The sequence below is a fragment of the Leishmania panamensis genome, assembly GCF_000755165.1.
Source record: "Leishmania panamensis strain MHOM/PA/94/PSC-1 chromosome 2 sequence".
Taxonomy (NCBI): Eukaryota; Euglenozoa; class Kinetoplastea; order Trypanosomatida; family Trypanosomatidae; genus Leishmania; species Leishmania panamensis.
The window spans coordinates 151,420-167,504 of record NC_025865.1 but is presented as its reverse complement, the minus strand read 5'-3'; the positions used below and the strand labels follow the sequence as shown (position 1 = coordinate 167,504).

The 16,085-nt window shown below is 61.4% G+C and overlaps 3 protein-coding genes across 3 annotated transcripts, besides 1 other annotated feature; all 3 read left to right on the top strand.

The window, feature by feature from the left end:
• Positions 1-820: 820 nt before the first annotated feature.
• Positions 821-1,699, top strand: LPMP_020340 (voltage-dependent anion-selective channel, putative; the record flags this gene model as incomplete). Its single annotated transcript, XM_010699877.1, has 1 exon — positions 821-1,699. The coding sequence occupies one exon, from the start codon at positions 821-823 to the stop codon at positions 1,697-1,699; it is 879 nt and encodes a 292-aa protein (XP_010698179.1).
• Positions 1,700-4,462: 2,763 nt separating this feature from the next.
• Positions 4,463-5,013: a repeat region.
• A 2,061-nt stretch (positions 5,014-7,074) lies between these two features.
• Positions 7,075-8,202, top strand: LPMP_020330 (rhomboid-like protein; the record flags this gene model as incomplete). Its single annotated transcript, XM_010699876.1, has 1 exon — positions 7,075-8,202. One exon carries the CDS (start codon positions 7,075-7,077, stop codon positions 8,200-8,202), a length of 1,128 nt encoding a protein of 375 aa, XP_010698178.1.
• A 4,027-nt stretch (positions 8,203-12,229) lies between these two features.
• Positions 12,230-15,313, top strand: LPMP_020320 (hypothetical protein; the record flags this gene model as incomplete). The annotated part of the gene is made up of 1 exon (XM_010699875.1): positions 12,230-15,313. The coding sequence occupies one exon, from the start codon at positions 12,230-12,232 to the stop codon at positions 15,311-15,313; it is 3,084 nt and encodes a 1,027-aa protein (XP_010698177.1).
• Positions 15,314-16,085: the final 772 nt, after the last annotated feature.

The following is a 16,085-nucleotide window of genomic DNA, read 5'->3' as shown; positions in this document are numbered from 1 at the left end:
CTGTCTCTCTCTCCTCCTCGTGGGCCCTCTCCCTTCTCCATTGCGGTGAAGTTGCGCCTTGGACGGTGAATGCTGGGGGCCAACCCTTGCCCTCCCTCCCCCCTCCCTCTCTCTGCCGCTCTCTCTCTCTCTCTCTCTTCCACACACCACATGGAGAGCCTGTGCACCGCCCAACGAGAGATTCTTTACGGCATGCCCTCACCATACGCGCTACCCCGTGAAGTGTTTTGGCCTTTGATGAGCTTGCAGAAAAGAGAGCGATAGGAGGAGAGCGAGAGACGGAGAGGGAGGGTATCTGTGGGAGGGGGAGGAGGTGGTGGTGGTGGTGGGGAGGAGAAGTGTGAGGAAGGACAGACGCACAGCCGTGTCTCTGTGCCCGCGCGCTGGATGTGCACTGCCACAGTGACATCACTCCTCCCCTCTTCCCCACGCCTCCCACACCCTTCTCATCCTTCCTTCCTCTCTCGCTACCGTTGTGCATTTGCTTTCCTCTCTATTCTGCTCTGCGTTCGCATCGCTGGACTCGAGCGTCTCTGTGCGTGAGTTACTGCGCGCTGTCCTTCACATGGCCCTTCTCGTTCCTCGTTTCCACCGTCTCCCTTTTCCCCTCCCCTCTCCCCGTCGGATGACCGATCCGCCGTTCACACACACACACACACATGATGGTTGGGGTGCGCTAGAGCCATCATCTCTCCGCCAACGTCCCTCCATCCAGGTGCTTTCTCATCGTCCTCACCCGTCTCTCTCTCTCTCTCTCTCTCTCTCGCTCCCCTCCCCTTCTCCCCTCCCCTTCTCCCCTCCCCTCCCTTCCCAGCAGTCCATGTCGCGCGAGAAGTCCTGCTTTACGGGGTCGACCGGGAAGGTCTACTCGACCCCCTCCCTCTTCAAGGACTACAACAAGTCCACGAATGACCTCCTCAATAAGAATTTCCCTGCCGCAAACACATGGGTTCTGGAGTGCAAGTACAAGGGCCCCAAGGACACCTTCTTCATCAACCCCCAGGTCAACTCCAGTGGAAAGATGTTGGCTGATATCGAGTACGTCGCGGCGTGCAACGGCGGCCTAAAGGTCACCCTGACCCCTGACATCATGCGCGAGCTCAAGGGAACGGCTCACTACACACTCCATGGCCACAAGGTGGAGGTGATGGTTCAGCGCCTCCAGAATAAGTGCCACTACGAGATCAGTCACGAGACGTGCGTGGCTCTCTCGAAGCTCGCGAGCATCAACGAGAAAATCACGCCGGAGCATGTGGAGCTCGGCATGGGCATCGACGTGGCGCCAAACTGCCAGGTCGGCTGCGGTGCCGTCTACAACATTTGCGCGAACGACTGCAACTGGAATTTGGGTTGCCGCTACGCGGATAAGGGCTTCGAGGTGGCGCTCCGCACGAACCGCTTCAAGACATACCATACAAGCGCCAGCTTTCCGTGCTCCTTCATGCTGTGTGGCAACAAGTGCGTGGTGCGCGCTGCCGTTGAGGTGGTGTGCGGGTGCGGCTGTGGCGACAAGGGTACCGCCGTCACCGCGGGTATTGAGTCCACGTGTCCGGTGCTGCCGGCCAACACAATCAAGGCTCGCATGAACCGCAACATGAACTGGGTGGTCTCCTACATCGCGAAGATGGCGGACAACTGGGCTGTGTGCCTGTCGCTGGACGAGAATCTGAAGGTCGGTGTGCAGCTGACACACTCGTAGGCGTTGAAGGACGCGAAGACATGTCATGAGAGGGCCACGCGTAAACCAAGGGAAGCGGCAGATGATGAACGGCGCAGTGGAAGGGGAAAATAGCGGTCGAGGTCGGGATGGGGCTCTTGGGTAGTGGCGGTGGGGTTTGTGGCCACTAGGCATCGGACTGGATGAGAGGCAGAGACAGAGCGAGAGCGGGCAGGCAGAAGCGCAACACGCGAAGGTGTTCGCCGTGACTTTGCCCCCCCCCCCCTGTCGCGCGCGCGCTCTTGTCCTCTTTCTGCACCTCTCCGGGGCGCGGTGCCGGTTGGTTTGCTTTTTGTTTCTGCCGTGTCTTGGATGATGACTGGTGCCGCTTTGCGGGGGTGGCGCTTGACCTTCCCCCCACACCACCTTCACTCTGTACACAGGCACCGGACGAGAGAGAGAGAGAGACAGTGCCACCCGTTGTCGCATTCCTCGCCCCAAACGAGCAAAGTCCGCCAGTAGCGCCTTATCTCCGTCTCTCCACACATTCTCTTCCTCCCTCCTTCCCCCACATCTGCACAGAGAGACGCCGCCACCGCTTCTCTTCTCTCCCTCCTCGCCTCCTTCAAGCTGAGCGCGCTCTTCTAGGAGGAGACGCCAAAGCGAAGAGGCACCTTCCGGAGAGAGAGAAAAATGAAACCGAGAACCAAAGAAAGCGAGCGAGCGATGGGGCGGAGAGGATGTGAAAGGCGAGAGGGAGGGGAAAATACATCTCGCCTCCTTCTCTCTCCCCTCATCACGCCCCCCCCCTCCTCCCTCTTTTCGCCTCTTTTCCACTTCGTAGTCTCCCCTGTATTAGCACGTCTGCGCGCGTGCGCTTCTCTTCTTCTTCTCCCCTCAGCCTTCACCGTCTTTGCCTTCTTCGTTTTCAGTTCCCCCTCACCCCCCGGATTGATGGCGTGTGTGCGTGTGTGTATGCGGCACTCTCTCCCTCGCGCGCCCCCCTCACTCCCTCCCTCCCTCCCACACAGACGCACGGTGGGGGCAGTACGCGTGTGCAACAGGACCCGTACAACAACAACCAAAAAAAAAACATCCCTGTCATCTCTCCACGCAGCCACAGGTCTGTCCTCGCGTGGGTGTCGGGCTTGTCTGTGTGTATGGGCGTCTGTCGCCCCCCCTCCCCTCCCCTCCCCCCATGCGCGTTCCCTCCACCTCTGTTTCTTCACTTATTACGGTTTCCCCCCCTCCCTCCCTCCCCCTCTCTCTCTTTCTCTCTCTTTTAGTTTATTACGAACTTAGCTGACATACTCCGTGTCGTTGTCGTTGTCGTCGGTGCTGTTGTTGCTGTTGCTGTTGTTGTTGGTGGTGGTGCTGAAGGCTATCGAGGCTCTCCCTCTTTCTTTTCCCTCTTCTTTTCGCTTCCGCCCTCTCTCTCCACCGCCTCCCTCCCTCCCTCCTTCCCTCCCTCCCCCCTCTCTCTCTGTTGCGTGTGTCTGCTGCAGCCGCGTGTATGCGCTTAGTCGCCTTTCATGTCGCCTCCTCCTCCCCCCTCATCATTCTCGCCCCGCTCTCTCCCTCCCTCTCACGCGGAGGGGCTCAGCTTAGAGACAAGCCGTGCGGCGATGAGAGAAGGGGTGGGTAGCGAGGGGGAGGGGGTTGAGGACGTGTGTATGTGTGTGGTGTGGAGAGGCGGAGAAAACATAAAAGAGAGGGCGAGCGGGAGAGAGGGGGGGGGCGAGGGGTGGACGTGCGTAGTCGACGCTGACACACCGCACATACACCACACCCACACACACACACGAAGGGGGGAGGGGGAGAGAACCCCTACTCGTGTGCTCGGCGTGCGCTACTACTAGCTACCAGTACTACTGTAGATGTGTAGGCGCATGTGCGTGTGCTGTGTGCTGTGTGTGTCGTCGTCGTCGCCCCCCCTCTCTCTCTCTCTCTCTCTGAGTTCCCTTTCCCCTCCTCTTTCATTTTGGCAGGGCGGGCAACTTTTTGGTACTGACGTCTTCCGTGGTCAACATCAGAGAGACAAGACGCAATCGAGCAACCCGCTGTACGACGCGCAGAAGCCTCAGAGAAGGACGGCGCTGACTCCTCCTCGGAACTCAGGGAAGGAAGGAGGAGAGAGGGAGGGCGGGGGGCGACGACGATACACACGCGCCCTCCCAGGAAAGTACGCACGTGCAGTCAAGCAGACCGGCATGCGCGTACTTGCGCGGATGTCCCCTCTTTCCCTTCTTCCTTCCTCTTCCTCCCTCGCTGTCTCTCTCCTCCTCAGCCTCCTCCCATGGGGAAGCAAACGTAGTCAAATCCTCGTTCATAGACGTGCAGTAGCAGAGTTAAAATTTTTTTGGGGTAAGCCAACATCGAACACCAGCACTTGGGGGAGAAAACGTAGACGAAAAAAAATCAAACAAACCGAAAGGACGCAGAGTCGAGTGGAATAGGCTCTTGCAGCTCTAGTGGGCAGGGACACAGGGCGCGTCGCTCTCGGAGCGAAGGTGGCCACATGCAGGCACGCCATGGCAGCGCTACTTCAACTCTGTATTCGCTTCTCCCCGAAGGCTTGTGTGCGAGTTGCGCCTCTGGGACTCAAGACGCTCTCCTCTCGGTCAACGGATGCTGCCAAGGAAGAAAGTGGCGGTAGTGGGGGGGGCGTGAAGGGCGACAACGGGGGCGCTCGCTGCTCAGAGGCATGGGCGTATGCGGGAGTGCCTGCCTGCATTTTCTCCGCGGTCATAAAGCCACAGCACGTGGTCCACTCCCTCCATCTCTCTCTCTCTCTCTCCATCACCGCCCTAATGACGGGGGACGCACCTTAGCGCGTGGCCTCTAAAAGGGTCCAGTACCCCCACTCTCTGTGCATGGAAGCTCAGGCAGCTCCCTCCCCTCTCTCCATTCCTGTCAACGCTGGGCCACCTCTGGTCGTGACAAGGCCAAGCAGCCATGACGTAGCGCAGCCAGAGCGATGCATTGCTGTTCATGTCGGTGGTCAGGCCCTGGATGGCGTTGCGTCGGTGCGACCTGCAGCAGTGAACACGCCTGTGCCATCCATGTGATGGGCGGAGTCCCAGCGTGACTCGAGCGCGTCTCACCCGGCCCGCACTGCTCACTGGTGGGGGAAGTCTGAGCCACCGCGAGGGACGCACGACGCGGCAACTAGCATGGCGGGAGTGGCTGTGAAGGGCGACCTGCGGGGGTGGGTGGGTGGTGCTCAGACGACGAAGTTGGTGCATTGCTGTAGCGGATGTCTATGGCTACTGCTCACCACGCGATTGTGCCTGTGATGGGCCCGGGCGCAGGTTGGAGTGGGTCTCTCGCTCTACGGCAGAGAACGGGCTCGTTGGAGAAGAAACCCCACCCCTCACTGAACACCTGACCCCCTAATCCCTCCCTCCCTCTCTCTCTCCTCCTCCTCCTCCTCCACTCCATCCGAGCCTTCTCCCTAAGTGGGGTGAAAGCGACGAGGCGAAAGGGCGTGGGAGGCGACAACCAGAGCACCCCTCTTTCTCGCGTTTGCTTCCCCAACGCACATCCAACACAGCGGCGACCCTCTACAAGGGCTACGCCAAAGAGCAGCAATGGCGTGCTGACCACTGACTTCACCCAACGGCGGCGAGTCGGAGGATCGTGAGCAAGGGCAAGGGCCCCTCTCCAAAGCTGCGTATGCCGTTGCCGCCACCTTCAATACTCGCGGTGACGTGGAGGTGGAATGCCGAAGGTTTCTCGGAAAAGAGCGCCTACGACGCCGACAAGCTCACCTTCACGCCGACGGGCCTCAACGACATCAAGGCCACCATCCGCGTCGAGGACTTCACGAACTACCGCGTGGAGGGGCATCATCCGTCACGCGGGAGGGGGCCAGTTGCTGTGTGACGTATATCGCTGGAGGTCAGCTACCAGAGGGTGAAACCGATAGCGTGTGGGCGGATGAGCATCCACAGCAAGGCTATGCAGGCCGCAGAGTTGTCGCCAAGTACGACCTCAAGTCGCAGACGATGTGGACTCTGTGCGGCGGCATACCCACTCGCAGTCCGATAATGGGTGTTGTGCTGACAGCGCAGACGAACCAGCTCCGCAGCTTCAGGGCGGACATATGGCTACCAAGGCCTCGCTGCACCCCAAGCACCAGCCGTGCGTGGCAATCACCATGATGGTGACCCCGCAATCGATGGTGTGAGACGACTCCCCGGCACTGGAGTGGGGGGCTGCCAGGAGGTTCTCAGCAGCCCGGCCAAGGCGCACGTCAGCAGTGAACCTCGGCTGGGCCATCTGTGTATACTACCAGTCTTCGCGGAGGCCGGGCGTTGGCGCTGCCGATAGAGAAGAGCAGGAAGATGAGTCTGACGCTCCTGTGCAGCCGATCAGCGCGTGGGCGTGCACGTGTGTGGCTGTGCGGTCTTGTGTCCGCCGCGTGGATCGATTTCTCGGGCTCACACATGGCGTTGTCTAGTCCACAACATCGATCATTCCTCACCGGCGTCTCTCTCTCCCTCTGTGTGTACGAGTGGCTTACACATGCAGCGCACCGTACTGTGTTGTAGGTGCCTCTTTCCTTCCCCGTTTCGTATATCCTGCTCGCTTCTGAATTTTTTTGCTTCTCTTTTCCTCCTTCCCCAGGATGAGCGCAGGCTTGTGCACGCGGCACGGCAGGCGCCAGTGCACGTCTGCTGCTTGTCGTACCTGTGCGTGTGCGTGTGTGTGTGCGTGTGTCGGCGTGCTCCCGAGTACATGTCTGCTGCTGCTGCTATCTTTCTCTGGGCGCCTTGCTCGAACTCGACTTCGGCTCTCACTCCACTTCTCCCGACATCCTCCCCATTCCCACCGCACTTTCCTCTGCCTTCTACGCGCGGGGTCTTACCGTGCCACGCGTTGAGCACCCTCGCCCACGTCGCATCTTCTTCGCATGCGAAAGAGCCTCATGTGTTACTGTCGCTGACGTACGTCAACGCACGTGTGGCGCAATGGCGGTGGCTACGTCCGGTGACGGCTGGGTAGGGTAGGGAAGGGAAAGTGGGGGGGGGTCGGTAAGCGAAGTCTGCGGGGGGAGTAGGCGGAGAGGCGACTGCAGAGTGAATGGAACGCCTATCGACCCATAGTATACGGCAGAACGTAATAATTAACGCTGAAAGGGCGACCTCTTGTACCTCTCCCCCGCTCGCTCTTTCTCTCTCTCTCCCCATGCACCGCTCGATGCCACCGCACTCAGCTTGCCACTCGTCTTTCCCCCCTCCCTCCCTCCCTCCCCCGCTTCACCCGGCGTGTGCTCACCGAAAGCCGGCAGCGAACGCACATGGGTCCGCTCCCCCTCCCCCCTTCCCGAGTGACTCCTTCAGAGGAGTTGGAATCATAAGTACATCCACAGCTGCGTAGAGCTGCTCACGTTTCATCGTACACGCTCCTCAGTGATGCGTATCGATCCAATCTGCACCGCCATACGCTTCGCCCCGGTCCTCGTCCTCCTCAATGTCCACTGCTCTGGCGGGCGCTGGCCAACGGATGCAGACTGTGCCGAGCGCGTGATGCGCTACGGCTTCAGCGTCGACCTCTTTTCCGAACAACCTGCCAGGGTCTTCACGCACCTGTTCGTGCACATTTCATCCACACACCTTCTCAGCAACGTCTTTTCCTTCGCCGCGACTCTTGTCGAGTTCGGCAACATGACAGACCCCGCGGCACCTTCCGCGGCAGCTCGCCTCTCAGACACTTCGCACGACGGCGAGGGACGGGGTGCAACCAGCGGTGCGGCGACGAGCTTTGCCACACAGAGGATGGCGTTGGAGATGTGCGCCATATGGGGTGAGCAGAGCCGCCTTCAGGCGTGTGCTCGCTCGGCCGGCGCGTTTCTTGTGTGGGCCGTCGGCGGTGCCGTCGGTGGACTGGGCTGTCAGATGCTCTACAACAGCTTTGCGCTGGCACTGCGCCGAGAGCGTGCTGCGCGAGCCGCTGCTGCTGCTGCTGCTGTTGCCAACACGAAGCACAGTGCTGCACCTGGTAGTGCTGCCGAACGCATCCTGGACTCCATTGGACGAGGCGTCAAGACGCTCTGGCAGCGCGTGGAGGTGTACAGCAGCAACTTCGCCGTGTCAGCGCAGGAGGTAGTGAACAATGAGATGCTCATGTGTGGGGCCAGTGCGGGAATCTGTGCTCTCTCTGGGTTCAGCGCCGTCTGCTACGGCCGCCCCATCACCGCGTTCTGCCTCGCTGTGCCGGAGGCTCTTCTGCTTACTGCCGACATCATTCACCTCTATGTCGCGCAGCTGGCACCGGAGCGCGGCGCCCCGAACTCAGTGGCGGAGGCGGCGCGGCGTGCGCTGCAGTCTGCGTGGCGCGTACGGATGCCTGGCCAGACCGTCGGCCACGCCGCGCACGTGGGCGGCTTTGTGGTAGGCGTGGGCATGGGCTACTGTTGGCTGTGGTTGCAGAGGAAGTGGCGGCGGTGGCGCCTACACCGCATGGACAGTCGTCGCTGCGCCGCCCAGTTGCTGCTGAGGCCAGTCCTACACACATGCGTGCATCGACGCTCTGGGCTCTAAACCGGGAAGGGGCTGTCGAACCGTCCTTCCCCTTTCTCCCCCTGGCGAGTGCACTGTGCACTCGCCAGGGGGAGGGGCGGGTCACACACGCATACTTCACGGTTTGCCCCCCCCTTTCCCCCCTTCCCTGTCGTCTTCGAACGGTGGTGCTCGATCGCACGTGCAGAATCTTGCTGACTTTTCGCATCCGCAGCTGCTGTCGGTGACGCGTGCAATGCGAGGCGTCGCTGGCGGAGAGAACACGCGGCGGCTGCATTGCACACCTCACCCTGACAGGCAGCCAAAGCGCTCTTATTACTTGCTGTTGCCTCATGTTCGCTCGGTGGTGTTGATGCGTACCCTGTGCGTGTTGACGCAGCCCCCCTCTCCCTCCCCCCTTATTAGCACCTCTACTCTGCGCCACCTCCTCCGCTGTCTTGCCACCGCTTCTTTGGCCCTTCCATTGGGGTTTTTTTTTTTTCTCTCTTCCCACAGAGGCGCTATTATTATTGCTGGTGGTGGCCTAGCCCTGGTGAGCAGTGCGAGCTCGACTTACTCTGGCCAACACACACACACACACACACACACACACACGCCTCTTTTCATACTTCTCCGCTCGCAGGTGGGGGTTCAACTGGATCGATCGACAACGCGCTGCGTGTTGTGTGTAGGCCTCGATCTGTGCTCTTCTCCCTCTTCCCACCCCTCACTGTCATGATGTCTACGTCGGTTGCCGACAACGCTTACGCGGCTGAGGTGACTCGCGTGCCATGCACCTACACAACGGTCTTCCGTAGTAGGGCATCCTACTACTACGCTGTAGCTCCGACGAAGCCGTACGCGAAAATGCTCCGCTCCGCGCTGGAGGATGATGTGGAGAGGATGATCATCGCAAACGGCGGCGGGGGTGCGTGCTGCGGTGTCGACACCCGCTCCGGCAGTATGGGCGCGGTGCAGCGCAGCGAGTACAACGCAGCGGCGTCATCGCGTCTTCCGTTGTGCGTGTGCGTGGAGGGCGTGGCGATCACAGATGTCAGAAAACGATTCAACAGAGACCCCGAGCTGCTCGGGGTCACCTTCCGAGTGAACCTCTCCGTCTGGGAGTCGGCGTCGCCGGCCGGGCTCGCAGCACGAGCCGACGCCCTACGGCGAACCGACAAGCCGGCGCAGCTATCTGCGCTTGCACGCGATGTCGCTGTCTCAACTGCTGCTGGCCTCTGTCCTGGTGGTACGAACTGCCATACCCGTGAGACTGGTGACCGCGACTCGGCCTTGGTGCTGTCAGGTGCCAGCGACAACACAGCGACTCGTCGCGCTGGGGCTTTCGAAGCGTACGATGCGTTGAGCTCGAGTGCTGCTGGCAGAGACCGGACGCGCAGACGTACTGCGGTAGCTAACGCACTGAACTCGAGCAATTCGTCGGTTGTTGTTGGGCTTTCCGATTCACAGCCACTTGCACCCTTTGTATGGAGTCTGCGGAGAGAGGATGCCTTTCCAAGGGTGCGGCAGAACCTGCTGAAGGCGCTGACACGCAAGGATTACTTGAGCGCCTACAAGCGTGAAGTGCATGTCTTTGCCCATACGACGCTGAGTGATTTGTCGAGGATGGTGTCCATGAGGCTACCGCCCTCGTCGTCCAATTCCTCTACGGCGCAGGCACGCATCGTATCATCAGTTGTAGGTAGCACTGGTGTTCCTCTGGACGCGGTCGGCGTAGCAGCCGCGAGAACTGCACAGCGTCACGCTCTCAGCACGGAACGGACACTGGCGGCCTCTGAGACTGAGGGTGCCGACTACTGTCTTATCCTCGCAGCTTCGGGTAGTTCAATAGTTCCTCCCCCCGGCAACACGGGCGTGCCCATCGCCATCGCCACCAAGAGCCTTGTGTGGTACCCGAGTGCCGTCGTGCAGGTTGCGCAGAACGCCTACACCACGGATTCCTTCAGTGGCACCAGTGCCGCTTATACCACCGGCGCCGTGTGCACGGTGGTGATGGTCGTCCTCATTCTTTGCGCGATAATTGGCTACGTCCATCAGCGCTGGCGCCGGCGACGAGAGGAGCGCGCGGACGAGCGGAAGCTGTTGCAACGGGAGCTGCGTTGAGGGGTGGATGCCATAGTGGTGCGCTGGAGGAGATGAGTCTTCGCTATTGCCACGTAGGGACACACACACACAGAGGGTCGGTCTCCCTCCTTTCTTTGCTCATATGATCGCCATGTACGCCGGCGTGCCTCCCTGCACTCGTGCCCCTCTGCGGCCTCTTCCCTCCTTTCCTTGATTTTGTCAGCGGTGTGGGGTTGCGTTTGGGTGTGGCGGCCGTCTGCTTGGCCGCCACACCCCTCCCCTTCCTCCTCCACCTCCACCCGTCCCTCTCACCTAACTTACCTTTCCAGAGTGTCCGCGAAGGTGCACACACATGTGACCCTCGTGGCGCGTCTATAGGACTTTCCCCATCTCGGCCTCTTTCTCTCTGTCTCTCTCTCTCTCCCTCTCGCCGGCACCACTTCACGATATGCCCCAGCTGCTGCGCGTGCGTGGATGTGTTCGCCATCGTGGTCATCCATGCTGGTCGTCTCCTTTGCTGCCTCTCTCGCCGGCTTCGGTTCCCTCTCCCTCTGCTGGGCGCATTTTTTTTTTTTGTTTGTGTGTGTGTGTGTGGGCAACACACGTCTCTCACACTTTTCTGGGCCCGTTGCGGCCGTCTTTTGCCCACCACCGTTCGATGTATGCGTTGCGTGAAGACGCCGGCTGTCTCACTCTCGGCCGCTTCCCCCCCCTCCCGCCCTCCCCCTCCAGAGTGGGCTTGCTGAACAGTGTGCAGTGCAGGAGGACTTAGCGTGTTGGGGTGCTGGGGGGAAGGCTGGTGGAGCGGTATCTTTCGTTTTCCTACATTAGCTGCACCCCCCCCCCCCCCCCCCCCCACACACACACACACTTGCTCTCTCTCTCTCTGCATATCGCGTGCCCTCTGCTGAATGCGTGCACGCACTGGGGCGCCAACAGCGGACAGATAAGCGCCAAGCCGCCCCCTCCCCCACACCGAAAGGAGGGGAGGGAAGACGGGGCATGGCCGTCGATCTCGCTCGCGTGTGGGCCGACACCTACAAGGGTGAGGTATGCGTGTACTGCGTGCCTTCGCCCCCTTGTCTGCACAGGTGCATCAGTAAGGTGTGCGATGGTGTGTGTGTGTGTGTGTGGGCTGTGTTGGTACTCAGCACTCCCTATTTTTTCGATCGGTGCCGCCTGCACCAGGCGTATAGGGCACCCGTCTGTGCTCGACTCCGTCATCATCGCTGCCTCGCCACTCCCGACTGCGATCCCTCCCCCCTCCCCCTCCCCCCTATCATCATCATCGTCTTCGTCGTGTCTTTTCTCTGTTGTTCCCACGCGGCTCAGTCTCACTCGTTGCTGACGAGTATCTCTGTGCCGATGGAGAGACGGCTCAGATACCACTCTCTCGCTCTCTCCCACTCCCCCCATCAACACCTGCACTCGGCGTTCGTGCGGTACAGCGATACAGTACTTCCCCCCCCTTCCCCTCTCTCCCCTCTGTGCGAACTTCTCCGCTCCACCGTCAGCCCTCCCCCTCCCCTCCTCTTCTCCCTTGTCCTTTGCCTCTCTGCGTACTGCGCGCCTTACACGCAACACGCCCACACACCCCACGTCTTCCCCTCCCCGGGCGCCTCTCCTTTTCATGCATGCAGGCGCAGCGACGCCGAGCGAGACAGTGGCGCGTATACACACAGATCCACGTACACGACAGCGTAGCTACAACGTTGAAGCGTCTGCTCTCCTCGTCAGCGCTGGGTTCCTTCGATCACCCACCCACCTATCCCCCCTTCCTCTCATTCTCTTCCATGCTCGGCTCCGTGTAACTCCCTTGTGAGATACCCGCAGTCCTTTCTTTTTCCCCTCCCCTCCCCTCCCCTCCCCTCTCTCTCTCGCTCGCTCTCGCACGCGGGTCCTGGTCGGGAGCGCTGCTGCGTTAGTGTGTTGGTGTGTTGCTGTGCCTTGCTTGCTGGCTCTTCTAAGAGCGCAAAGAAGCGCTATGCCGGAGGTGCCAGTGAAGCGGCGGGGTTGTTTCCGCCCTGGTGAGGGCCAATGGTTTCGAATGTCGCGCCGATCTGCGGCGATGATGGCTGCTGTGGTGCTCTTCCTCCTGGTTGGCCCCAGTCCACCTGTAAACGCCTTCAATGTCTGTGCGGACATCAGTCGCTGCAGCGAGTGCGTCTTTGACCAAACCGATGGGCTCATGCCGCCGCCGCTGATGTGCGGCTGGTGCGAGAGCACGAAGACATGCAAGGAGGTGAACAGCACAGTGCTGTCCTACTATCGTAGCACTCTCGCCACTGGTGGTGTTGGTGGGGATGGCGAGGCAGGGGCAGAGCACACCGCAGCTGAGATCGCCGCATTCCGTACTCAGTTCTGCGAGGACTTTCGCGAGCGCAACTTCAACGCGGTGTGCCCGGACATGTTCTGCAGTGCCTCGCAGACGACGAACAACATTTACATATGCCGTGCGCCGTCCATTGCTGCGCTTGTCTTTGGATGTATTTTGTTTCTTCTCTCGATCCTCATGTACCTGTGGATGCGAACCATTCACCAGTTGCCATGGAAGTACGAGCCGTTCCTGTCCGACTTCCTCGCAGGCCGGTACAGGCGTCCTGACTCGGCAGTCCACGGCGACGACGGCGACGTGGCCGCGGTGCTAGGCATCACGCCACCGTCTGCAAAGCAGAAGGGGCACAGAGCGGCCTCGCCGTTTTGCGGCCGCGATAGCTGCGCCAATGGTTTCGGAAAGCGCGACAGTGCTGGTGGTGGTGAGGGGGCATCATCCAGCCCGGCTGCGCCGCCGCCGCCGCCGAAGCTGAGGTCCAATGCCCGTCCCCCTCGCGCCGCCTCCTCAGCCGCCTCCTCAGCCGCCACGTCCATCGTAACGGCGGCAGCGACGACTGGCCACTGCCCCCTCTGCAAATGCCGCCACCCCGTTCCTCTCGGCCCGGGCGACGTTTGCTTCTGGTGTAATGTTGCCCGCTTTGCGTTTGTGCCCGTCTCCCTCGCCCTCCTCAGCTCGTCCATTGTCATTGTCCTCACCTTTGCCGCGTCGCTGAAGCCGTGGTTCTCGGACGCTTACTTCGCCGAGGTGCTCATCGTCGCGTACCTGTTCTGCGGCGGCTTTGTGTGGTACATCCTGCGTCACCGCCGCTGTGCACCGCGCTTCTACCTTGCGACGGAGGCGGCACGCGAGGCACATTCGGAGGTGTGGTCCGCCGCGCCGTGCGAGCAGCCCAACTCGCAGTCGCCATCCGCCGCGACCAGCGCCACCTCCCTCACCTCTGGCGCATCAGCGACGGAGGAGGAGGAGGGGGGTAGCACGCCTTCCATGCAGCTACTGAACGACGCGTGCCGCAACATGACGAGGACCACATACCTGAGGCTGGCGCTGCGGCTGCGTGGGCGGTCGCTGCTCGACCAGCTCCCCGAGCTGACGATGTACCGCGCCCAAATAGAGGCGATGAACGCCGCGCCCATCACTTTGACGAGGAATGGCGGCGTCTTGACGGCGATGTGCGCGCCCAGGGCTGCTGCCGCGGTGGTGGCTGGCTGTAGCCCGCGCGGCGGAGCGGCCGGCCTGGCGACCACCGCAGCTATGGACGCAGCCGGAGTACCCATGACAACCGTGCTAGTTATCTCGCCCGTTGCTGAAATGACCGCCGCCAGCGCTGTCACTGCTGAGGGTGCCTCCATTATGGCCATGACCCCGACGGACGAGGACACCACCCCGCCCCCCACCGCTGCTGCCGCTGCGGCACCAACGGCGTCTTTGCCCTCGTCCATGTCCTTCCCGTTGCAATCGGCGCGTCTGATGCAACACCCGACGCGGCCACTGTTGGCGGCTACGAACGCGACTCTGGAGAGCACCGACACCGTGGATAGCATGGGGGGGTACGCATTCCCGTCCGGTGTCCAGGAAACCCCGGCCGCAGCCGCCGCTCCCGTATCGGCCTTTGCGACCGCGGCTGCCGGCGCGGCTGGCGCCATGCCGGCGGCGCCGCTCCCGACGACGGCGACGCTGCCGGAAAGTGTGGCTCGCCAGAAGCGGGCCGAGACGGCGCAGCTGCTCACCTCTGACTCGCTCTCCCGGCAGTATCGCAAGGCGCTCAAAGCCACCCTGTTCAAAGACGAGCTCATCATGTGGTACTCCGTACCGCAGCTGCGCGGTGTTCTGATGGAGAATAAGTGGCTGCTGCTGGGCTTGCTCGCGGGCTTGCTCTTTGGTGTTTGGATGCTGATACTGTCCTCCGTGAGCGACACTACCTACGCCATTGTAAAGCTGAGCGGCTCAACGGCCGTGGCGGCGTGCGGCCTGGTCGTTGTGCTCGGCTTTGCGCTGCTGCTCATCGTGGTCATTCGAAGCTGTGGACGGCTCTACGTGCTCACAAACGAGCGGCTTATCACGGTGTACGAGAGCGTTACCGAGCCGGTGGTGACCGCGACAGACCTTAGTAGCGTGCGCTTCGCCGCTCTGTACGGCTATCGCACCATCTGGTCTGGCGAGCCGGTACTCGGCTTCTCCTGGGAGGTTCCTGCGTCGGAGCGCAAGATGCCCGCCATCAAGAGCCACAAGTTCGCTGGCATCACTGACTTACACGAGTTTATCTACTACTTCCGCATGGTGGCGCCTCAGATGCCGTACCACCTGGAGCGGATTTCAGAGTCGACGCGGCAGGACCGCATCGAGTGGCGCCTGTATGTCATCCTCTGCATCGGTGTGTTTGTTGCCCTACCCATAATCACAGTGTACCCGCATGCGGTGCCCGACTTCCTCGCTGCCTACCTCTACGTGGTGGCACTGCTGTTCATCTGCTCGACGCTGCTGCGCGGGCTGAGGACACAGCAGATGACCTGTGCGCCACTGAATCTCGCCGCGTCGTGGGCGTCGGGTTCGGTGTGGAGCGAGATGGATGACGTCGGCCCGTCGCGGCCGTTACCTTCTTCGGTGACGCACACACCGGACGCATACTCAATGCAGAACACAATATCGTCCAGCATGGGGAACAGCGAGGGGCCACACGACTTCAGCAAATTGTCCGCGTCACCGCCATCCTTGCCAATCAAGCAGAGCGACTGAAGGGTGGCTGCTTTAGGGATCGGACACCCCCGGCAGCCATGCGACCGCCAATGCCATCGATGCTGCGTGTATGCCAGACTACCTCGAGTTCGCCGTAGCCGCCGATGCTGCCGTTGGTGCTAGGGAGGGAGGACGGCTGGCTTCATGAATTGCGCAATGGGCGGCGCTACCCTCGCAGATACCGTGGCCAACGTAGGTTTTTTTTTGCCTTTGCCTATCCCTTGGGAAGGGCGACGAGAGCGGCCGCGCCCTCGCGCAGCGCAGGTGTGCCTCAGCGACACACCGTCACCTATCTCTACAGTGAGGGGCAGTGGAAGAGGGCTTGGCTGGTGTCAACATGGTTAGCCTGTCCCGTAGCGCGGGGCTACTCACCGTTGGTGCGAGCGGCGCACATGACGAACAGTGAGGGAGTGTGGAGAGAGGCCACGCGCGGATGGCATACGCGGCCACCTGCCTCTGCCCCCCCCCCCCCCTCTCGCTGGCGCCCACAGGTCGAGAGTCGTAGTGGCAGTGAGAGTCCCGCCCCAGTGCCCGCTCGTACGGTCCGCCGATCTCGGCATTGGCACAGAGTGGCAGCGGTCAGCAGTGGTGAGGCTGGTGTTTGACGCTGACCCCGTGACCTGCGCCTTCTCCTCTTGCACCGCTCTCCTCACAAAATGTCCTTCTCTTTTTTGGGTGGTGGCGCCAGTCGGCCACAGCAGAGGAGGCGTGGGTGGCGGGGCAGGGGGGGGATACGGCGAGAGGGGAAACGCCGAGTAATCCCCCTCCCTCT